This window comes from Euleptes europaea, chromosome 15, assembly GCF_029931775.1.
Source record: "Euleptes europaea isolate rEulEur1 chromosome 15, rEulEur1.hap1, whole genome shotgun sequence".
NCBI lineage: Eukaryota > Metazoa > Chordata > Lepidosauria > Squamata > Sphaerodactylidae > Euleptes > Euleptes europaea.
In genome coordinates, this window is record NC_079326.1 from 50409818 (window position 1) to 50435368 (window position 25551).

Here is a 25551-nt window from a genome sequence, read left to right on the forward strand (position 1 = left end):
CCCCCCCCCCTCCGGTTCTGCAGGAGAACTCCACTCCAAGCTAATCTCTGTGTGTGTGTCTGCCATGAGAAGTGGAAACCAATGAAATCCGTGTGTGTGTCCCCCACCCCGACCCAAGTCTGTGTCTCCTATACAAGGGCCAGTCAATTTTCTATTAGATATATTCACGCCATTAAGTCTGACTGTAAGGTACAGACGTAATATGCCTAGTTAGCCAGTTTACTGCAAAACTAAACACTTCATCATGCTGGCAGCCATCACCACATCCTGGGGCAGGGAGTTCCACAACTTAACTAGCAACCCAGGACTTCCTCAGTGGTCTCCCATCCAAGTCCTAACAGGGCCAACCCCTCTTAGCTTCCAAGATTTGGTGTGATCAGGCTAGCCTGGGCCATCCGGGTCAGGCAACAGGCAGTTAGTGGATCAATATTCTGAGACCCTTCCATGTGTGAATTTGATCTCATATTCAGCTGCGTTTTCCTTTCCCACTGATTTTTAACCTACGCATATTTATTCTAAAATCCTACTTTTCCAGGTCCTCTAACAGACTTATAAATTGCTTCCTTCTTCCCAACGAAACACCTCGGGAAGTCAGTTAAACTAGTCGAAACCTGCAAGGTGCGCTCAACACAAAGGCATCTCTCAGGGATGGACTGAACGTGCCATGAGTCTGACGAATGAGGGACTGCTACTCTAGCACGCAATGTAGCTTGCATGCAGCTTCCTATGCCTTGGGGTAGATTTACCTCTAGACTATAGAGCAAGGCAGCAGGCAGAAACTCTGCTCTAGAGCCAAGAGCACAGATCGGATTCTAGGCCGCAACCAGCCCTAAAGGCACTCCCTGCTTCCGTGTGGAAAGTTTCCCCTGCCCGTGCTGCTCTTGGAATCCACGCCGTGGGCAAGCAACCTTGGGCTAAAATTAAGGAAGCCGTACCAGTGCAGGGAGTTGGACAGTTGTACCCTCTAGATCAGTGGTTCCCAAAGTGGGCAGTACCACCCCCTGGGAGGCGGTGGGATTACCTAGGGGGGCACTAAGAGGCAAGGGGGCAACAGGGGGCGTTAGAGGTGGGCCCCTTCAACTGTGTTGTTCACTAATCTACAACAGGTCAAGCTATGGCACCATGCTGGCAAATTTGGTGGAAACTATCACCCTTTTTTTTTTCCAGACTTTGAAGAGCCGGTACCACTGGATCAAGTTCATCTGTTTTGTTGAACAAATTTCAACTAAAAAGTTTTAATTTGATTTTGGACAGATGGGCAGCTAATTGTTACTGATTCAAAATTTTATTGTTATCATCTTCTTTAGTGAGTCATGCAAACCCCCGTTTTGAATAATGCTTTTTGTAGGATAGGGTGGGGGCGTTGGGGTTGAGTTTGTGGAATCAAGGGGGCGGTGGCCCGAAAGGTTTGGGATCCACTGCTCTAGAGCCATCTCAAAGCCATGAGATAATATATGTGAGCGCTTAAATATTTAAAAAGGAGTCTTGAGGCTCTGGAAGACTAACATTTATTGAAGCGTAAGCCTTCGTCGATGGCAGCCCGCTTCATCAGAAAGGAATTCTCAGCCAGCAGATAGGCCGATGCAGGGAAGGGGGAGATTTTGAACGCTGGGTTCAAAGGCCGTGGTTCTGATAATCTTCTTTGGATTTGCCAGCAGCGAGACCATGAGCGACATTCTTTACTTGACAAACAACCCCTTGCGGCAGTCCGCGACAGGAATAATTCAAACAACCCGCTGGAGACACCGATAAAGCTATAAACCAGGACACAGTAAGCGATATTAAGAAGGCATACAATATACCCCTGGCTAGCCTGATCTCATCAGATCGCAGAAGCTAAGCAGGGACGGCCCTGGTTAGTATTTGGATGGGAGACCACCAAGGAAGTCCAGGGTTGCTGTGCAGAGGCAGGCAATGGCAAACCACCTCTGTTAGTCTCTTGCCATGAAAACCCCATAAGGGGTCGCCATAAGTCAGCTGAGACTTCACTGGGGGGGGGGGAATGGATTAGGGGTCCCCAACCTTTTTGACCCTCTGGGCACCTTTGGAATTCTGATACAAGGTGGTGGGCGCATCAACACAATGGCTGCTACAGGAGGTGGAGCCAATCACAGAAGGTCTTGGAGTAAGGTCATGCATGATTCTCACAGTAACTCTTCAATGTTTCAGGCAGAAGCTATATTTAACAGCATGCCTTATAAACGAACATGCTGCTTAAAAACATTTTCTTGCTTACCTTCAGTCATGCTATGAAGGTCTTTCTGCTATAGTGGCAGCTACGGCCAAAGCCTGTTTTTAAAAACCTGCTCAGCCAAACAGATCTCACATATTGGTTCTTGTAGGTTATCCGGGCTGTGTGACCGTGGTCTTGGCATTTTCTTTCCTGACGTTTCGCCAGCAGCTGCTGGCGAAAGGTCAGGAAAGAAAATACCAAGACCACGGTCACACAGCCCGGATAACCTACAAGAACCAATGAACTCTGACCGTGAAAGCCTTCCACAAGATCTCAAATAGCCCATCAAAAACCCTGCTGGGCAAAAGCCCCACCCACTTCCTAAAAACCCTTGATGGGTGCCAGGAAAGCTGAGGGCAGGTGCCATGGCACCCATAGGCACGACATTGGGGACCTCTGGTTTATATTGTTAACACATAGATATTGTTGTCCGGATCTGGGTGAACACATGAACACATGAAGCTGCCTTATCCTGAACCAGACCCTTGGTCCACCAAAGTCAGTACTGTCTACTCAGACTGGCAGTGGCTCTCCAAGGTCTCAGGCTGAGGTCTTTCACAACACCTACCTGCCTTAGTCCCTTTAACTGGAGAGGCCGGGGGATTGAACCTGGGGCCTTCTGCATGCCAAATGTGCTTCTGTTCGGATATCGGGCACTGCAGGTGTTTATAATCATGTTCAGCGGTAATTTAAGACCACCGGCAGCTTTAAGACCAAGACAAATTATAAAATCCAGCAACAAAACCCAGCAACTGGACAACAGAGCCCAACAGAGTCAATATGGTGCCAGCTTAAAGGTTCTTAACCACAGCTACGTTTACATTTGCTACAGAAACCATGGTTGCGTGACGGGGCGGGGGGAAGTAATTCGGTATCCCTTGTGTGACTGATTACTCTGCTTCACTTGAGCAGATGTTTCATCACACTAAGCTTCTGTGAATGAATGGACAGACTAAAATATAATATATATCATTTTCTAAGTAAATCACTCCAACATAGATGACAGATAGGTCTAATTATAGTTCAGCAATGGAATAATGAAAAAGTGGTGTTTGCCTGAAATCCTTGGGAATGAGTTGCAGAGTGACCCCAACCCATTCTATGTCATTTTGTCTTTGAGCCCTTAAACAAATGGGTATTTGGGCACAAGGAATGGTTACTTTATTTAGTCTATGTGAAAACTGGGAAGACCTGTACTCTAGTCCCCCCACCAAGTTAGAAGAAGAGTTGGTTTTTATATGCCGACTTTCTCTACCACTTAAGGGAGACTCAAACCGGCTTACAATCACCTTCCTTTCCCTTCCCCACAACAGACACCCTGTGAGGAAGGTGGGGCTGAGCGAGCTCTAACAGAGCTGTGACTTGCCCAAGGTCACCCATCTGCCTTAATGTGTAGGAGTGGGGAAACCAACCCAGTTCACCAGATTAGCGTCTGCCTCTCATGTGGAGGAGTAGGGAATCAAACCCGGTTCTCCAGACCAGAGCCCACCGCTCCAAACCACCGCTCTTAACCACTGCACCACGCTGGGAAGATCTGTACTCTAGTCCCCCCCCTTGCAAAGTTAACAGGCAGCTTTTCATAAGGCCTGTGGCAAGGACAACAGAGTATTTATACAGATGTGGCAAACTGAAGAGGTCATTGTCTCATTCCCCCGAATGTCAACAGACAACACCTGAGGACCTAATGCTTAATCTATGAAATCTGTTAGCAAGCTTCTACTTTTAACAGCTGTGCTGGCATTCAAAGACCTTCGAGCATGTTTGTTTTTCTTGGGGCATGTGCTATGTGACACCACACAGCAGCTGCGGAGTCCAGCGTAATCCCTGCCACCTGCCTACATAACGGAGGAGAGGAATTAGGGTCCATGGCCCAGGTGGGCCAGCCCGGAGAGGGAAAGGAGCCCCCGGGAGGCGCACCTGCCATCTCTCAAGCATTACTCTTGCATATTTTCTGCCTCGGGAGTGTCAGGCCACGAGGTAGAAAACACCACATACAGACACGCTGAGGGGATCGCTTAAACATGGTAGTGTGGTTTGTGCCGGGTGGGAATCGCGCTGTGGACATTTGCAGGACTAGAAGAGGAAGAGTTGGTTTTTTTTATATGCCGACTTTCTCTGCCACTTAAGGAAGAATAAAACCAGCTTACAATCTCCTTCCCTTCCTCTTCTGTGGGATACCTTTGAGTGCTTCTTTCAAAGTAGAACAGTGTGATGCAAATCTTAAAAAAAATAGAATGAATAAGAACGTTTTTGAATCACAGAACTCTTACCACACTAAACAAAAATGTTTTATGTCCACGCATAACCAGACAACTAAGCAGCTACTTGAGGTTTTAACACACAATGAAAACCCATGCTATACTTACATATGAAACACAATTAAAAGGAAGTTTATTTCAAAAAGACTTTTATGGATGACTAACTCCATTACGATTAATATTACCATGGGCAGCCAGCAGGAAAACTAGGACCTCAATTTATACCAACACAGCAAGGTTATAGCTTCCTCTTGGCTAGATACCATGCTACAACAGCAACACTCTCCTGAAAAAGTCATATGAACATAAGAAAAGCCATGCTGGATCAGACCAAGGCCCATCAAGTCCAGCAGTCTGTTCACACAGTGGCTAACCAGGTGCCTCTAGGAAGCCCCAAACAAGACGACTGCAGCAGCACCATCCTGCCTGTGTTCCCAGCACCTAATTTAATAGGCATGCTCCTCTGATCCTGGAGAGAATAGGGGAGCAATATGACTAGTATTCATTTTGACTAGGAGCCATGGATAGCCCTATCCTCCACGAACGTGTCCACTCCCCTCTTAAAGCCGTCCAAGTTGGCAGCCATCACCACATCCTGGGGCAGGGAGTTCCACAATTTAAGTATGCGTTGTGTGAAGAAATCCTTCTTTTTTTCTGTTTTGAATCACTCACCCTCGCTTCTTCCTGTCTACTCTGTCCATACCGTGCATAATTTTATAGACCTCTATTATACCTCCCCTTAACCGCCCACAGGTCAGGCAGATCATGCAAGAAATAAAACACAGTCACTAGTTCTCAAAGTGGCATGTGATAATATTATGGCCCTTGTTTGAAATTCGACGCTCCAAACACTACATGAAATCCAGCTATGGGACAGGATAATCATGCCGCACCAATGCCTTAAAAACCAAACCGCCATGCTCAGAAATGTGACATGATACAACCTACCTAGGACTGCACCATTGCAAGGTGTGTGGGGGGGTCCTTCTAGTATTTCATCACGTGAAAAAAATTTCAAGGAAAGTTTGCATCTCAAGGATAAGGGTCCTATCTCACCCCCAGCTTCCCACGAGCGGGGAATTTTTTTGCTACCGGAAGAATTCACACATGCCATTCCCAGCCTATATGCTGACGTGGTGCAATTCTAGGAGGGACATTCCACCTTTTTATTTTAGGATTCTGGCGCTTATAAATGGCACAGCGAACAAAATTCTGATTAGAGCAGACTTGTTTAAAAAAACAAAAAACAAAACCCTACTCTCATTATAAAAGTGCCATATTATTGCATTGAAACCACTAACTTGACCAGTAATAATAATGAAATGGGTAGAAGCCGTGTATGCATGAGCCAGTTGGCCTGACTTCTTTCAAGGAGGTGAAACTAATTATGGGAGTAAAAGTGAGTGAAAATCGGTTCCTGCATAACAAAGTGCCTTAAATATTTGCAGGCATATTTTTTCCACCAATTACAGTATATGTAAGTATGTAAGACAGATTGGAAATATGTAGCACGTATTATCTTGTGTACAAAACCTGATGCGTTCTCCCCCCCCCCCCCGCCCCTTCTTCTCCACAAGGTGACCTCCTCTAGCAGAAATTTGCCCAGGCAGATCGTTGACATGACAGCCATCCATAACATTACTTTTTGGGTTTTTTGCTGTCCGGTCACAGCTGACTTATGGCAACCCTGTCAAGTCACAGCTGACTTACGGCAACCCTGTAGGGTAGGGGTGTCAAACATAAGGCCCATGGTCTGGATTCGGCCCCTTGAGAGCTCTTATGCGGCCTGTGAGCCAGCCAGCCAGCCACCACCACCCCATTCTTGATCTGGGCTGGCATGGCCCTGCCCGACCAAGTGACATTTATGTCATATGAAGAAGAAGAGTTGGTTTTTATATGCCGACTTTCTCTACCACCTAAAGGAGAATGAAACCGGCTTACAATCTCCTTCCCTTCCCCACAACAGACACCCTGTTAGGTAGGTGGGGCTGAGAGAGCTGTGAATAGCCCAAGGTCACCCAGCAGGCTTCATGTGGAGGAGTGAGGAAACAAATCCAGTTTACCATATTAGCCTCCGCCGCTCATGTGAAGGAGTGGGGAATCAAACCCGGTTCTCCAGATCAGACTCCACCGCTCCAAACCACTGCTCAACCACTACACCACGCTGGCCCTCATAACAATTATGTTTGAAACCCTTGCTGTAGGGTTTTCAAGGCAAGAGACGCTTGGAGGTGGTTTGCCACTGCCTGCCTCCGTGAAGGCTGAGAGAGTTCTGAGAGAACTGTGACTGGCCCAAGGTTACCCAGCAGGCTTCAAGTGGAGGAGTGAGGAATCGAACCCGGTTCTCCAGATTAGTGTTTGCCGCACTTAACCACTACACCACACTGGCTCTCTCAAATGTCAAGTCTCAGCTGACTTATGGCGACCCCATAGGGTTTTCAAGGCAAGAGATGTTCAGAGATAGTTTGCCAGTGCCTGCCTCCATGTCATGACCCTGGTATTCCTTGGTGGCCTCCCAATCGAAGCGCCAACCAGGGCCAGCCCTCCTTAGCTTCTGTGCTCTGACCAGATCAGGCTAGCCTGGGGCTAACCAGGTCAGGGCATAACGTTACCACCAGCTTCTAAATTTTAATGACTCTTGACAATACAAGCTTATAGCAAGGCACTCTGTTCCAGACATGGAAGGGCAGTTCTGTATTCGGAGGGGAGAGAAGTGATTTCTGCCAATTTCCCCCCCTCTCACAGCAGACCCTCCCCTGGAATATAATTTCAGGGGTTTCAGTGAACTGTGGTGATGGCTACCAACTTGGAAGTCTTTACACAGGCAGGATAATACTGCTGCAGTCGTCTTGTTTGGGGGCTTCCTAGAGGCACCTGGTTGGCCACTGTGTGAACAGACTGCTGGACTTGATGGGCCTTGGTCTGATCCAGCAGGGCCTTTCTAATGAATACTAGTCATGATGCATACCTATTCTCTCCAGGATCAGAGGAGCATGCCTATTATATTCGATGCTTTGGAACACAGGCAGGATGGTGCTGCTGCAGTCGTCTTGTTTGTGGGCTTCCTAGAGGCACCTGGTTGGCCCCTGCGTGAACAGACTGCTGGACTTGATGGACCTTGGTCTGATCCAGCAGGGCTGTTCTTATGGTTGCCAGCTTGGAAGGCTTTAAGAGGGGAGTGGACATGTTTATGAAGAGCGCTATTCATGGCTACTAGTCAAAATGGACACTAGTCATGATGCATACCTATTCTCTCCAAGATCAGAGGAGCATGCCTATGTTATCAGGTGCACTGGAAGACAGGCAGGATGGTGCTGCTGCAGTCGTCTTGTTTGTGGGCTTCCCAGAGGCACCTGGTTGGCCCGTGTGAACAGACTGCTGGACTTGGTGGGCCTTGGTCTGATCCAGCAGGACCTCTCTTATGTTCTTATGTTTTGTAACTGCAGACAAAGGGAAGTAGGGAAGCCCCATCCCATGAGGTCAGTTTCTGTCCGGGGATCTTGTTGGATACAAGCCACAAGAGACAAGCATTGCTTATGAAGTGAGGAATGTGGCCATTTTATGTAAACTTTTCTAAACTATCACGCGCAATCTCAATTCATTAATTCTCTACTCCAAAAATCTTTGCTTCTGCCCAGAGACGGAACTCTGCAGCAAGTTCATTTCCAAATACATAGCAAGATGGTTTATAACTCTACCAACTGGGTGGGGGAGAAGAAGGGGGGAAAGCTCATATTTAACACAGAAAATCATTTATGCGCTTTGAGTAGGGTTGCCAGCTCCGAGTTGGGAAATACCTGGAAATTCTGGGGGAGGAGCCTGAAGAGGGCAGGGTTTGGGGCAGGGAAGGACCTCAATGGAGTATAATGCCATAGAGTCCACCTTCCAAAATGAACATTTTCTCCAGGAGAACTGATCTGTCACCTGGAGATCAGCTGTAATCCCAGGAGATCTCCAGCCACCACCTAGAGGATGGCAACCCTAAATTTGAGCCATGGTCTTCTCATGAATTAATGCTATTCTGGCAGTCAAAATCCAATCTCGTTTTCCCACTATACACCACTACCCAACCAAGATTGTCTAAACATGTTCAGCGACTTTTAAAACACACACGTTTTAAAGGCATTTGGAAGTTTAAGAACTTAATCAGAACATAACGGATCCAGTTTTTCTTTGTATCTAGAATGGATCCAGCTACACAGCCCTTAAACAGTCAAAAATGGTTTTATAAGTTTCAGTAGCAAATGATGAACCCGTGCCAATCTTATGCCAGCCTTTAAAAAAAATGTGTTTCTCTTTCTTCTTTGCTGCAGGGCAGTTACCTCAACAGATCAAGCTTTTCTATTCCAAACATTTTAATATTTAATAGAATACCTTTCCTATGTACTCACTTGAACAAATGCTCTAAAGAAGCAGAAGCCATTCATATATTATGCAGTTTACTGACTTGGAAGCAAAGCAGGAAGCTGACATATTTTAATTCTGTACTCCCGCTGAAGTTAAGCACTTTTGAAAGTTTTATTGATTCCAATAGTTAAATTGTTAGTTAACAGTTAAATTGTGGAACTCCCTGCCCCAGGATGTGGTGATGGCTGCCAACTTGGAAGGCTTGAAGAGGGGAGTGGACATGTTCATGGAGGAGAGGGCTATTCATGGCTACTAGTACCTGCTTGGCCACTGTATGAACAGACTGCTGGACTTGATGGACCTCAGTCTGATCCAGCATGGCCTTTATGTTCTTATGATGGAAGAGATTAAAGCACCTGCGTAAAAGCCCCACCCTTAAAAACCAATGGAATTGAAAAAGGCTGAACTGCATCTGCATTACATCCAAAGTTTGTTCCACTGTGAATTTCAATCTCCGCCAGGTGCCAGGATAGAGATGACATTGCAAAAGGGCAGTTGGATATAATGGTTAGAACGTTTGACCAGAAATGGGTTCAAATCACCCCATTTCCACTATGTTCAGGCTGGTGAGAGAATACACTGAAAGAGGCAAGGGGGGAAATTGATTCGGGTTGGCTTGCATACGTTTGAAATACTGCGTGGTACCTGGCAGTACTATTGGGAAGAGAAAGTAGATGATGGATGTCGATTAAAAAATACAAATAAAAATCCAAACAATTTATTTCTGAAATTGTAACCTGCATGACTGTTGCCAGCAATCCTTCTTACCTTCTTATTTTAGAAATGGAAGCAAACTGTTCTGCAGTAGCACTGACTTAATACTTGCATGGCTAGAAGCTTGCCTGGGATGGAGCTCTGTTTTCAAGCAGCCAATAGTCCCCTAACACAGGAGCATTATATAACAGGCTAAGTTTGTTTCAAGTCATGCTCCTTACCTAAATCCCTGTTGAAAGACTCTACCATTTCATGTTAAATATATGTGTGTGTGTGTAAAGTGCCTTCAAGTCGCAGCCGACTTATGGCGACCCCTTTTGGGGGGTTTTCATGGCAAGAGACTAACAGAGGTGGTTTGCCAGTGCCTTCCTCTGCACAGCAACCCTGGGCTTCCTTGGTGGTCTCCCATCCAAATACTAACCAGGGCCGACCCTGCTTAGCTTCTGAGATCTGACGAGATCAGGCTAGCCTGGGCCATCCAGGTCAGGGGTTAAATATATAGCCTGCATAAATACTGATTTAGTAACAGAGGGGAGAATGCATTTCTTCATCTGTAACTTTTAACTGGATTCGAGGTTGTTGTTTTTAATAGTGTAGAAACAAAGAAGTGGGGGGGTTGCATTTTTTCTGTTCTTTCAAGCAAGCAGTGTCCTAAAAGGTCATCTTTACAGTAACTCCAAGATGACTGTTGGCGTCAGAGTCAACCAGGTCATAAATAGGACAGCTGATAAACGTTATGGAGCTGAGACATGCTCCTCTGGTGGCTCACAAATTGCACACATGCCCAGCAAACGTAAACAGCTTCAGAACTGCCAAAAAACCACTAACAGACTCAAGTTGCCGGAAGGGCTTTTAAATGTTAAACGGAGGCACATTTTCCATCAACAGATGCCGGCCCAGAAAAAGATGGCATCTTCACTTACTTTCTTAACCCATTAATCATCTACGATAACTGTTCCAAAGTACAAATCTGCCCTGCATTTTAAACCGGATCCTAAATTATCTGACGTTTAAAGAGACTTGTCAAATGAGACTTCATGCAATATTCATGACCACCCAAAGTACCTTCTCAAAACAGGGGAGGGCAACAGCAGTTAAGGAAAACCAAGTACACTGAGAAGGAGAACTCAGAGGTTCTCAAACTGTGCTTTCTGCAGAGGTGCTTAGCAGAGATGGTTCCAACTGTATGTCCAGCTTCCCCAATTTGCTTTTGCCTGGGGGCGCATCCTTGGGGGTCACCTCTTCCTCCTTCCCTGGGCAAGGCCAAGGATGACTTGAAGTTATATCAGTTCAGGTAAGAAAACATGTCCTGGGTAGACTCGAACGAGAACTACATCTCATAATGAAGTGCCGTAAAGGTAGCAAGAGCTTGGAAGATATCTCCGGTAAAATCCTAAGCAAAGTTATGTCCTTCGTAACTCCATTGAAGCCTCTGGACTTGGAAGGGGTTTAACCCTGGTTAGGTTGGCATTGCTAATCTGGCTCTTTATTGAGACTGATTCATGGAAGAAAGAACCACATCACAAACTCCCTATGAAACTAGCCAAGCTTCCCACATTATTTATTTATTTCATTTGCTTCAGGTATAGCCCACCTTTCTCACTGAGACTCCAGGTGGATTGTGAAATTAAAAATCAACAACAGTTCAAGAGAGCCAGTGTGGTGTAGTGGTTTGGAGCGGTGGACCCTGATCTGGAGAACTGGGTTTGATTCCCCGCTCCCCCACTTAAGCAGCGGAGGCTAATCTGGGGAATCGGGTTGGTTTCCCCACTCCTACACATGAAGTCAGCTGGAGGACCTTGGGCTTGTCTCAGTTCTCATAGAGCTCTCTCAGCCCCACCTACCTCACAGGGTGTCTGCTGTGGGGAGGGGAAGGGAAGGTGATTGTAAGCTGGTCTGATTCTCCCTTAAGTAGTAGAGAAAGTCAGCATATAAAAACCAACTCTTCTTCTTCTTCTCCTTCTTCAGTCAGACAGCAAGAACCTCCACTAAACAAAGCAGTATCACAATTGGACCATTTAGCAAGACACACTACAATCACACCTAGACAAATAATTAAAATCAAAGAGTGTCCAAGCCTTCTAATCCCTAAGGCCAGGAGCCTCTCTGATAGGGTTAATTACAATACTAAAGGGTTCAGATGTGTTCCACAGCTGATGTTTAAATATTTGGAAATATTTAATGTGGTTGCATGTTCTCTTGTTCTATTTCTTGTCCTTTCAGACTATACTCTGGTTTACAAAAAAAAGCCCATAGTTTTTGTTTGTACCTTGCATATACGCATGCTGCCTATTTATCGACACGATACAATACTCTTTTGTTTTGTGACATTTTAACTGCTAACACAGCCACCTTTCTAAGGCGGTTACTACACCAATAACTTAACAGCATATTATCATCACGGTCGGTGTACGAGTTTTGGATGCGTGTTCATAGTTTGTGATCACACCTTGCCACTTTCGCCGTTCTACTCATAGATCCCAATACGTCTCATTTTCCGTTCGCACCTCCTGATTTAGAATGAAAAGTGTAGGGGAGGAGTCTGGGTGGGAAGGCAAACAAAATGTGCAATGGCTAAAATCTTTTTAGTGTCAAAGAAGTCTTGGGCCGTGTAAGCCTAAGCATGGAGAGGGACTGTGGCTCAGTGGTAGAGCATCTGCTTGGCATGCAGAAAGTCCCAGGTTCAGTCCCTGGCATCTCCAGTTAAAGGGACTAGGCAAGTAGGTGATGTGAAAGACCTCAGCCTGAGACCCTGGAGAGCCCCTTGGAGAGGGGCTGTGACTCAGTGGTAGAGCATCTGCTTGGCATGCAGAAGGTCCCAAGTTCAATCCCCAGCATCTCCAGTTAAATGGACTAGGCAAGTAGATGTGAAAGACCTCAGCCTGAGACCCTGGAAAGCCGCTGCCAGTGAGTAGACAATACTGACTTTGATGGACCAGGGGTCTGATTCAGTATAAGGCAGCTTCATGTGTTCATGTATACTCAGAAGTAAATCCCATTGAGTTCAGTGGGACTTTCTGCCCAGTTAGTATGATAAAGATTGTACCCTTTATGTTTCACTATGAAAAGCAGACTATACACTAATAGATAAAAAAGTGACTAACAGTGCAATCCCCTATGAAGAGTTACTGCAGACTAAGCCTATTGACTTCAGTGGGCTTAGACTGGAGTAACTCACCATAGGATTGCGCTGTAACTAACCAAATAGGGTTGCCAACTTCAGGTTGGGAAATTCCTGGAGTTTTAAGGATGGAGCCTGGGGAGGGTGGAGTTTTGGAAGGGAGGGACCTCAGTGGGGTATAACGTCCTAGAATCCAACCTCTAAAGCAGCCATTTCCTCCAGGGAAACTGATCTGTGTAGTCTGGGAGATGAACTGAAATTTTGGGAGACCGGCTCCACCTGGAGGCTGGCAACCCTGTGAACTCACGCGCCCATTTTGGGATGAATTAGAACTCCACTCCTGTTCACTGTTTATTCGACAGAAAAAAATATTGTGTGCTACAGACACTGAGTCACAGCCCTTCCAAGATCTGAAGAGACCAGGCTAGCCTGGGCCATCCATGTCAAGGCCCAATTTAATATATAATAATAAAAGTTACCTTGTTGCAATACAGCATCCATAGTTCATATAGCCTCTCTCGGGACGCCATCCTTCACTTCTCAGCTCTTGGCTGCAGCAGAGTACACTCAGGAACCTACCATGCTCACTTTCTTTTTAAAACGCACGCTGTAGTTCCTGGGCTCAATTCAAGGTGAAAGAAAATGAAGGCCTCTACCACTACTAAACAGTTCCAGAGGCTAAAGACGACAATTTGCCCTCTCCTTTTCATCAAGGCCAGTTTGGAATTACTCCCTGTGAGTAAAATTAAACCCGTTGGGCTTTGTGATGATGCAGGAAAGGAAGAGCTGTAACTCCATGGTGTAAGAAGCGCTGGAAATGCCAGGAATGGTTGTCGTTGGACAGAATCTCAAATCATCGTCTTCTGAATGACAACTCGAAAAGTTACCAGTTTGCCAGTGTAGAAGAAAAAGATCCTTTTTTATGTACCCAGTGAATGGAGCAGACTGGCCACCTGCCAAAAGAAAGAGTGTCCAATAAAGAAACTGAATCTTTCTTTAAGATGTTTATACCACACCGACTAACTCTTTGAGCTCTTTGAAGCATGCTGCAGCTTGTGACATATACCCATGAAAATTAGCAAACTAATTTCGAGCTTAGGTGTTACAGAGTTACTTGCCTTTTCCTTTAACCGCTTTAAAAAACAGAAAAGAAACTAGAATGAGAAGACAGCATGCTTTATATTTTAAAAACTCTTTTTCCATTCACGGACGGTCAATACCACTGGCTCCCGGGCAGAGCACCCAAACACTATCATTCCCCTTGGCCGTAGCAGGGAGCTGTGACTCATGAAAGCTGGTGCGGGAAAAGAAAAGAGGCAGAGTCCAGTAGCACCTAAATGACTAACAAAATTTCTGGCAGGGTATTGAGCTTCCATGAGCCACAGCTCACCTTTTCAGATACAGAAAAGAGCAAGAGTCCAGTAGCCCCTTAAAGACTAATAAATTTCTGGAAGGGGATGAGTTTTTGTGAGCCACAGCTCACTTCTTCAGACACAGAAAAGAGCCAGAGTCCAGTAGCACCTTAAAGACTTGATAAAAATTTCCAGCAGGGGATGAGCTTCCGTGACCCACAGCTCCCTTCTTCAGATAGGTGCTGGAACGGATTGTCAGGGGTCCAGCAGCACTGGAGGGACTGTTTTGTTACCTCCCCCAGCGGTCAAGGCTGAAGAATTGCAAATAATTTTAATTTTTAAAGAGGGGGGGAAAGGAAACCCTGATCACGGCTATGACCAGAAGCAACCAACTGCAACACGCAAGGAATTTTTGTTTTTTAACTTCCCCCTCCCCATCAATGTCTTACTTGTTTTGAACCCCTTCGTAATTTCTATATATAAATAAATTTATATATATATATATATATATATATATATATATATATATATATATATATATATATATATATATATATATATAATTATGAAGGGCTTCAAAACAAGTAAGACATTGATGGGGAGGGGGAAGTTTTTTATATATATATATATATATATATATATATATATATATATATATATATATACACACACACACACACACACACACATATATATATACACACACATATATATATATACACACACACACACACATATATATATGTGTGTGTGTATATACACATATACACACACACACACACATACATATATATATTTGTTTTTTAACTTCCCCCTCCCCATCAATGTCTTACTTGTTTTGAAGCCCTTCGTAATTTATATATATTTATATATATATAAATAAATTACGAGGGCTTCAAAACAAGTAAGACATTGATGGGGAGGGGGAAGTTAAAAAACAAATATATATATATATATATACACATACACACACACACACACATATATATATATATATACACACACACACACATACATTATATATATATATATATTTCCCCCTCTGGCAATTCCCCCCCCCCCCGGGCAAGTTTCCTTCCCAAGGCGACCCTTGCCCCTCGCCCTCCTCCGCAGCCTCCCCGCGCCCCTCCCTCCCTCCCTCCACCCCACCCACCGCCCTCTTTCCCAGGCACGGTGTCACGGGGAGAGGCTGCGACCGACTCCCTCTGCAAGCCGCCCTGCACAGCCCAGCGCCTCCCCCGACCCCAGGCGCCTCACCCAGGGGAGCGACGCCGCCGCCCGCCGCTCCTCTCGCCCCTCTCCGGAGTCACCCCGCATCAGCGGCAGGGGACGGCTGGAGCCGCTGGCAAATAGGGAGCCACATCGCCTGTCCCGAGGCCACGCCCACATTCCAGCGCGGCCCGCCTCGGGCCCGCCCCGCCCGTCGCGTCGCCGCTCCCCCGCCCCCCCTCTCCGCCGGCGCGCGGGGATGACGTCGTCGGGGGCGTCCGCGGCCATCTCAGCTCCTGGCAAAGCTCACGCCCGAGCGGTCGTGGCGGGGGGGGGGGGATCTGGGGCTGGGTCAGGGCAGCTGCGCCGGCCAGGAGGGAAGGGGGCTTTCTGGGGCGCTGCTGGCAACCTTTTATTCTAGTTAAGTCTTTTTATATATATTATATATATTTTATATATACACACATACACACACACACATATATGCGTGTGTGTGTATATATGTATGTGTGTATATATATATATATATATATGTGTGTGTGTGTATATATATACACACACACACACACATATGTGTGTGTAGATGTGTGTATATGTATATGTATATATGTATATATTTTTATATATCTATATATATCTATATTTTTATCTATCTATCTATCTCTAGTTAAGTCTTTAAAGATATAGATATAGATATATATACACACACACACACATATATATATATATAAAATAATGTTTATATCATATAACAATATTGAATGACGCAAATTATTGTGTTATAATATAGATATATAGATATAGTTTTTTATATCACAATAATTTGTATCATTCAATAACATTGTTATATGATATAAGCATTATTTTTCTTAACCAAATAACTAATTAATGCTAGTATTTCATTGACTTCCCCTCTCCCCTCCTCTGTCTATTTGATAACTTAATTGTCCCCTTTGCATTTAAATTCTAATTCATTATAATATATTTCTTATATCAATCTAATTACAATTCTTTTAATCTAATTTAGATATTCTAGTTAAGTCTTCAAGTTGCCAAGGTAGCTAAGAAGGCACGTGCGGTCTTGGGCTGCATCAACAGAAGTATAGTGTCCAGATCACACGAAGGGATGGTATCGCTTTACTCTGCTGTGGTTAGACCTCAGCTAGAGTCCTGTGTTCAGTTTTGGCCACCGCAATTTAAAAAGGATGTAGACAAGCTGGAACGGGTCCAGAGGAGGGCAACAAAGATGGTTGGGGGGACTGGAGACCAAGTCGTATTGAAGTGCCCTGGTTGTCTTATAGAGTCCAATGAAGACAACTAGGAGGAGGTTAAAAAGAGCAACAGTTCTTTGTTTAGCTAAACACAGACTGGGGGTGAAATAACCCACAAATAAGATGCAGAGTTACTCACCCGAGAAACAAAGGAAAGTCATTTATGCATTTGCACGGGGCAGGCCCATGGCTGCTGACAAGCAGATTGATACACAAAAGCACCAATGCACATTAAGTGTCTACTTCACTCTAATTAGCATAACCTATAGATATTGCCCGAAGGCTGTCTCTAAGCAAGTGCTAGGTCTTGTGATCTTAGTAACTAGAAAACACATTCCTAAGGATGAAGGTAATTCAGAGCTCTCTACTGGTGAAAGGCTGTACCAAGCACAGAGAGCATGATTTGTTGGTTCATGGCTCCCGGATGCCAACTTCCCAAAGCTTCCATGTGTGTGCGTATGAATACATAGTGTTCTTAACCAGCCCTTATATCTGGGCATTACACTATGAGGAAAGGTTGAAGGAGCTGGGTACGTTTAGCCTGGAGAGGAGAAGACTGAGAAGGGATATGAAAACCATCTTCAAGTACTTGAAGGGCTGTCCTATAGAGGAGGGTGCCGAGTTGTTTTCTGTTGCCCCAGAAGGTCGGACCAGAACCAACGGGTTGAAATTAAATCAAAAGAGTTTCCGTCTAGACATTAGGAAGAACTTTCTAACAGTTAGAGCAGTTCCTTGGTGGAACAGGCTTCCTCGGGAGGTGGCGAGCTCTCGTTCCCTGGAGGTTTTTAAGAAGAGGCTAGATGGCCATCTGTCAGCAATGCTGATTCTATGACATTAAGCAGATGATGAGAGGGAGGGCATCTTGGGCATCTTCTGGGCATGGAGTAGGGGGTCACTGGGTGTGTATGGGGGGAGGTATTCCCTGCATTGTGAATTTCCTGCATTGTGCAGGGGGTTGGACTAGATGACCCTGGTGGTCCCTTCCAAATCTATGATTCTAAGGGATTTTTTTTTTAATTGCAGCGAGACTGGCTGACAGCTAGGGTTGCCAACCTCCAGGTACTAGATGGAGATCTCCTACTGTTACCACTGATCTCCAGCCAATAGCAGATAGGGTCTGGCGGCTAATCAGAACAAGTGGCACAAGAGCCAAAGGCCCAGCCCCACTCAGTCCCATCCCACCCAGCCATAAAGCCCATGCATGTTTGCTTGCTTCCTGCTTGTTTTCTCAACACTATCATCATCTCTCCGTTGTACTGTACATAGTCCAACTGCCTGGTTTATTACATCCGGAGCACCAATGTGTGGGCATTAGGGTTGCCAACCTCCAAGGTAGTAGCTGGAGATCTGCTCTTACAACTGACCTCGAGCCGATAAAGATCAGTTCCCCTGGAGAAAATGGCCGCTTCGGCAATTGGACTCTATGGCATTGAAGTCCCTCCCCTCCCCAAACCCCACCTTCCTTAGGCTCTGCCCCAAAAACCTCCTGCCAGTGGTGAAGAGGGACCTGGTAACCTTAATGGACATGGAGCAGGGGGTCTCAGAAGGCCATAAGCTGATGGTGTCAGCCCCAATTTGAATTTCAGAGCAATCCTGTACCCACCCACTTGGGGATAGGATCGTGCAGGAGTTCTGTGTTTTTCACAGCATTCTTAATCGTTTTGATTTGTCCTGTTTATGAACTTTTACTTCTACAAACTTCAAATTATACATTAACTTTAATTTATACAGGACTGCATGCATAGAAGAGTAATAATGAGGAAGCAATTCCCCTGTTTTCAGTTAGCTTTATGGGGCTTTGCCAGGTAGAGATAAGGTGAAGCAGACAGCACAAGACTGCTCTTTGTTTGAGGATCACTGGAGCATTATATGCCACCTAATGGCAGTTTTTATTTTTAGATATAGTCAAAATATGCTAAAAGCTTTAATCTGAAGAACACTGTGGCCCTTTTCATACATTCAGTTCTAGCAATCCACTATATAGGAGGGAAGTTCACACTATGCATGATTTCTCCAACATATGTGGTCATTTTGTGTGGATTGGGCAACACAATTTGGTAGGGTTGCCAACTTTTGGGTTGGGAGATTCCTGGAGATTTGGGGGCCTGGGAAGGGCAGGGTTTTAGAAGGAAATGTACTTCACTGGGGTATAATGCCATACAGTCCACCCTCCAAAGCTGCCATTTTCTCCAGGGGAACTGGTCTCTGTAGTCTGGAGATCAGTTGTAATTCTGGGTGATCTCCAGGCCCCACCTGGAGGTTGGCAACCCAACACTTTGGCTATTTATGCATGACTGTTTCCTTTCGGTCACCCCGCCGACTACTTCGGGGCTTTGCTTTGATTATGCTTGTATTTTCCAGCCGTCAGAGGTTGCCTCACTCTCCCTGCACTTTTCTGTGCATTTTGCCCACGTTTTCTGGATTCGTGTTTAGCCAGCATCCAGAAAATGTGGGGGAAATACGCAGAAACTTGTGGGGAGAGTGAGGAAGGGAGGGGCCATGGCTCAGTGGTAGAGCCTCTGCTTGGCATGCAGAAGGTCCCAGGTTCAATCCCCGGCATCTCCAGTTAAAGGGACTAGGCAAGTAGGTGATGTGAAAGACCTCTGCCTGAGACCCTGGAGAGCCGCTGCCGGTCTGAGTAGACAATATTGACTTTGATGGACCAAGGGTCCATCAGTATAAGGCAGCTTCATGTGAGGAGACTTCTGCCAATCGGAAAATGCAAGTATAATCAATGCAAAGCTCCGAAGTAGTCGGTGGGGTGACTACGAGGAAACAGCCATACGTAAATGGCCTTTGTTTTCCACTTTCAGTATGTTGCAAATGCATAATCTGAAAAATCCAGTCCGGTTGCATGTACCAAAGGTGAAAAAACAACAACACGTTTCCTTATTTACACAAAATGGCAACTGCGCGTAAAGAGAGGATCACACATACAGGGATCTCCCCTTATGTGTGGCTAGATCGTCAAAACGGAATGTCTGAAAAAACAAATGAGTAATTTCATCCTTACTAAACAAGCCAATAGCATTGTCGTCTATGAACTGAATTACTCGTTTGCAAAGCATATTAGTGGTTAACTGTTTTCCATAAGCATGCAAATTTGGCCAGGGCAGAGCAAATCCCACCTAGAAAAGTCTTTGGCCTCTACATTGAAAAAGCAGCAGATGCTACAATTATTAAAACGATAGAATAATTATGGCACCCTTTGCAGTGTACTGTGTGTGTGAGTTAAGTGCCATCAAGTCGCTTCCGACTCATGGCGACCCTATGAATCAGGGTCCTCCAAAACATCCTGTCTTTAACAACCTTTTCAGGTCCTGCAAACTTAGGGTTGCCAACCTCCAGATAATAGCTGGAGATCTACTATAACAACTGGTATCTAGCCGATAGTGATCTGTTCACCTAGAGAAAGTGGCAGCTTTGGCAACTGGACTCTATGGCATTGAAGTCCCTCCCCAAACCCTCCCCTCCTCAGGCTCCGCCCCAAAAAACCTCCTGCCGGTGGCGAAGAGGGACCTGGCAACCCTATGCAAACTGAGGCCCGTGGCTTCCTTGATTGAGTCAATCCATCACATGTTGGGTCTTCCTCTTTTCCTGCTGCATTATCGTCTTTTCCAGTAACTCTTGTCGTCTCATCATGTGACCAAAGTAAATGAGACCTCACACACTTCCCATCTTGCCTTTTCATCCCATTGCCTGGATGGTTGTCTTGCCCTTTTTTCTGGAAGGACATGCATTCCATCCTGCCCAAGACCATATAGTACAAATAGGTTTCTGGAGGCCCCAGAACCAGACTGGAGACCCACTCCCAGAAAGTGCCAGCCAGACCCTGTCAGCCCAAAAGTACAAGACAAGAACAATGGGTGTGGTAGGATTGCCAGACTCCAGGTGGGGCCTGGAGATTTCCCAGAATTGCAACTGATCTCCAGACAGCAGTGATCAGTTCCCCTGGAGAAAATGGCTGCTTTGGAGGATGGATTCAATGTAGGGTTGCCAGGTCCCTCTTTGCCACCAGTGGGAGGTTTTTGGGGTGGAGCCTGAGGAGGGCAGGGTTTGGGAGGGACTTCCATGCCATAGAGTCCAATTGCCAAAGTGGCCATTTTCTTCAGGTGAACTGATCTCTATCGGCTGGAGATTAGTTGTAACAGCGGGAGATCTCCAGCCACCACGTGGAAGTTGGCAACCCTAATTCAATGGCATTATATTCTGCTGAGGTCCCCCTCCCCCCGGTTACACCCCCAAATCTCCAGGAATTTCCCAACCCAGAGTTGGAAGTCCTACGGTGTGGGTAAAGGTCTTGTTGGTAGACCACTTATTACAGGAATATGGGGAGGGTTCCTGACCCACCACACACCAGCCTTTACTCAGATTTGGGGTCTTCCTCAAATAATTGCTATCTGGGACTGTATAAAATAAGTTAATCTATCAGTTGCTCCCTAGCTTTGTTTCTGTAGTACACAATATTTTTTTCTGTCGAATAAATAGTGAACAGGAGTGGAGTTCTAATGCATCCCAAAATGGGCGCATGAGTTCACAGGGTTGCCAGCCTCCAGGTGGAGCCGGTCTCCCAAAATTTCAGTTCATCTCCCAGACTACACAGATCAGTTTCCCTGGAGGAAATGGCTGCTTTAGAGGTTGGATTCTAGGACGTTATACCCCACTGAGGTCCCTCCCTTCCAAAACTCCACCCTCCACCCTTAAAACTCCAGGAATTTCCCAACCTGAAGTTGGCAACCCTATTTGGTTAGTTACAGCGCAATCCTATGGTTACCTCCAGTCTAAGCCCACTGAAGTCAATAGGCTTAGACTGCAGTGTCTCTTCATAGGGGATTGCACTGTTAGTCACTTATTTATCTATTAGTGTTTAGTCTGCTTTTCATAGTGAAACATAAAGGGTACAATCTTTATCATACTAACTGGGCAGAAAGTCCCACTGAACTCAATGGGATTTACTTCTGAGTATACATGAACACATGAAGCTCCTTATACTGAATCAGACCCCTGGTCCATCAAAGTCAGTGTTGTCTACTCACTGGCAGCGGCTTTCCAGGGTCTTAGGCTGAGGTCTTTCACATCACCTACTTGCCTAGTCCATTTAACTGGAGATGCCGGGGATTGAACTTGGGACCTTCTGCATGCCAAGCAGATGCTCTACCACTGAGCCACAGCCCCTCCCCATGCTTAGGCTTACATGGCCCAAGACTTCTTTGACACTAAAAGGATTTTAGCCATTGCACATTTTGTTTGCCTTCCCACCCAGACTCCTCCCCTACACTTTTCATTCTAAATCAGGAGGTGCGAACGGAAAATGTGATGTATTGGGATCTACGAGTAGAATGGCGAAAGTGGCAAGGTGTGATCACAAACTATGAACACGCATCCAAAACTCGTACACCGACCACGATGATAATATGCTGTTAAGTTATTGGTGTGGTAACCGCCTTAGAAAGGTGGCTGTGTTAGCAATTAAAATGTCACAAAACAAAAGAGTATTGTATCCTGTCGATAAATAGGCAGCATGCGTATATGCAAGGTACAAACAAAAACTGGGCTTTTTTTTTGTAAACCAGAGTATAGTCTGAAAGGACAAGAAATAGAACAAGAGAACATGTAACCACATTAAATATTTCCAAATGTTTAAACATCAGCTGTGGAACACATCTGCATAACTGATGTAAAAATGCATTGTACAGGGATGGTTTCAATATCAGTGGTCCTAAAAAGTGCCAGGCCGATGCTAATTTGAACATATTCTTGAATTGTTAGGGTAATTGTAAACCAGCCGCCATTTTCCACCGTCTTGTGGGTTCCTTGATTTTCTGACAGTGGGTGGAAGAGTTCTCCCACAGCTACGGAATGGGGGAGACCTTTCCCTTATTTTCCAAGCGAACTCGTAAATAAGTCTCTGCCTGTTACCAACAGTGAATAAAAATTGTTTCCAGGTTCAGCATGCCATGGAGACAGAGTTCTTTGCCCAACTGCGTAGTTTTCACACAGCCAACAAGCCCTTATACAAGATCTAGGCAATGCTGCCGCCACTTGCCATCGCGATCCATGTGACAACCCCAGGAAACCCATCATCGAGTGCAATGGGATCAGAAGGGTGTAACTCTGCTCAGAACATTTTCCTGGGAGTAAACCCTACTGAGGAAAATGAGACTTACTTCTCAGCAGACCTGCTTAGGATCGCTGAATTACAGTTCAACCCTAAAGAGAGTTGCTCCAGTCTAAACCCGTTCTCTGAACCCTTTAGTATTGTAATTAACCCTATCAGAGAGGCTCCTGGCCTTAGGGATTAGAAGGCTTGGACACTCTTTGATTTTAATTATTTGTCTAGGTGTGATTGTAGTGTGTCTTGCTAAATGGTCCAATTGTGATACTGCTTTGTTTAGTGGAGGTTCTTGCTGTCTGATTGAAGAAGGAGAAGAAGAAGAAGAGTTGGTTTTTATATGCTGACTTTCTCTACTGCTTAAGGGAGAATCAGACCAGCTTACAATCACCTTCCCTTGCCCTCCCCACAGCAGACACCCTGTGAGGTAGGTGAGGCTGAGAGAGCTCTGTGAGAACTGAGACTAGCCCAAGGTCTTCCAGCTGACTTCATGTGTGGGAGTGAGGAAACCAACCCGATTCCCCAGATTAGCCTCAGCCGCTCAAGTGGAGGAGCGGGGAATCAAACCCAGTTCTCCAGATCTGAGTCCACTGCTCCAAACCACTACACCACACTGGCTCTCTTGAACTGTTGTTGATTTTTAATTTCACAATCCGCCTTCTCAGTGAGAAAGGTGGGCTATACCTGAAGCAAATGAAATAAATAAATAATGTGGGAAGCGTAGGCTAATTTCATATGGAGTTTGTGATGTGGTTCTTTCTTCCATGAATCAGCCTCGATAAAGAGCCAAAGTAGCAGTGCCAGCCTAACCAGAGTTAAACCCCCTCCAAGTCCAGTGGGTTCAATGGAGTTACGAAGGGTGTAACTTTGCTTAGGATTGTGCCGGAGATATCTTCCAAGCTCTTGCTACCTTCACTGTTTTAAAAACCACTGTAATATATTTTACTGTGCAAGAAAAATGTAGAAGCATTTTGGGTTTAAAAGAAAATATAATTTATTTATATCGATATATACAGATAGAGACCCCATCTTGAAGGGTAAAAAATACCCTCCTAATATTAATGGAGGAAAATTAAATGGACTTCAGAACTCACAACAAGCTTTAAATAGAAAACGGGACTGTTCCCATTCTGACAGAAATAAAAGTTATATATCTAACAACATATATCTATGAATATACATACGGTAAATAAGCACACACAAACACCCACACACGTATACCCAGATCTCCTTAACTTTCTCCATGTTGCGGATCTGTAAATCTAAGCTCTTGGAACTCACTAAAACACCCCATACAAAGTGGGACGTACAACGTTAATGCCATGGATCAGTCTTGGCTGGATCTCCGGTAAGAACTCGGCATTTTGAATGCATTTGGGGGGGCAAGGAACATATCTGTATGTTTCTGGTGGAAGGTTCTGATGGTTCTGCAAGGGGGTCAAGTCCAAGATACCTTTTTCATTCATATACCATGATCCAGCAATTTCCTCCGCAGGGCAGGTTTCTGGAGGCGTGACCAGCCTCATGAACTTGGGCTTCAACACAAAGTTCAACATGTCTTTCTTAAAGAGTTCCCAGGAGTTCTGGCGAAGGAAGATCTGACACAGCTCATCATCACTGAAAAGGTGAGCCCGAAAGAGAGAATTACAGTGCATTCCTAAAGGGGGGGGCGAACGCTCTTAGGAGCCGGCGTGACCGCAACGCCAGCACCCGTGCCCCTTTCGCTGTGCAAACTGGCACAAACCCCAGCATTGGGAAGAAGAAGAGTTGATTTTTATATGCCGACTTTCTCTACCACTTAAGGGAGAATCAAACTGGCTTACAATCACCTTCCCTTCCCCTCCCCACATCAGACACCCTGTAAGGTGGGTGGGGCTGAGAGAGTGTGACTAGCCCAAGGTCACCCAGCTGGCTTCATGTTTAGGAGTGGGGAAACCAACCCGGTTCACCAGATTAGCCTCCGCCGTTCATGTGGAGGAGTGGGGAATCAAACCCAATTCTCCAGATTAAAGTCCACCGCTCCAAATCACCACTCTTATCCACTACACCATTGGTTTTTATATGCCGACTTTCTCTACCATTTAAGGGAGAATCAAACCGGTTTACAATCACCTTCCCTTCCCCTCCCCACAACAGACACCCTGTGAGGTAGGTGGGGCTGAGGGAGTTCTGAGAGAACTGTGACTAGCCCAAGGTCACCCAGCTGGCTTCATGTGGAGGAGTGGGGAAACAAATCCAGTTCACCAGATTAGCCTCCGTCGCACAAGTGGAGGAGTGGGGAATCAAACCTGCTTCTCCACATCAGACTCCACTACTCCAAACCACCGCTCTTAACCATTACACCAAGCTGGGACACTTACGCCGGCTCCCCTGGACCATGGTGGCAGTGTTCTCCTGGCGCAAGTCCCCATGCCGGCATCCCAGGAGACATTCCCAGGGCATTCTGAGGGGCAAAGCTGCCTTTAGGCAGCTTCCAAACCCCTTTTTTAGGTGGTGCAGGACCGCTTTCCCTATGGAGGGCGGGGGGGGGGAAGCCTTTTTCCCTGTTTTTATTTTGGAAAAAAGGCTTCCCTCTCCCTCCGCGGCAGCCGGAAAGTCTCTGAGGTGGCTTCTCAGCTACCCCATCCCGACTGCTGCAGTTTGTCCCCCCCCCTCTCCCCAGGAACGCGCCGTCAGGCCTGGCTTTGGTTTCTTCACAGCAATTTCTGCCAGAACCTAATAATTGTACTTACCTGGGATACTTGATCTTTATTTTGCCCAATTTCAAAACTGTGGCTCCATCCGCACATTCTTCAAGCTTGTCTTTTTTCAAACGGATGATATCCACCCCTTTGCTGACCATGATCATGGCACGGTTATCTTGCAGGTTTACCT

General features: G+C 45.7%; 2 protein-coding genes across 2 annotated transcripts in view; both read right to left on the reverse strand.

Moving 5' to 3' along the window:
- The window catches only part of NBEAL1 (neurobeachin like 1), a 130195-nt gene extending 116757 nt beyond the window's left edge, over positions 1-13438 (reverse strand). The window contains exon 1 of the mRNA XM_056861453.1: positions 13213-13438. Coding sequence (XP_056717431.1) covers positions 13213-13263 — 51 coding nt within the window. The 5' untranslated portion in view covers positions 13264-13438. The remainder of the gene's footprint in view (positions 1-13212) is intronic.
- A 10519-nt stretch (positions 13439-23957) lies between these two features.
- Positions 23958-25551, reverse strand: part of CNBD2 (cyclic nucleotide binding domain containing 2) — a 28972-nt gene continuing 27378 nt past the window's right edge. The window contains exons 11-12 of the mRNA XM_056861216.1: positions 25410-25549; positions 23958-24294 (exon numbers count right to left, since the gene is read on the reverse strand). Coding sequence (XP_056717194.1) covers positions 23958-24294; positions 25410-25549 — 477 coding nt within the window. The remainder of the gene's footprint in view (positions 24295-25409; positions 25550-25551) is intronic.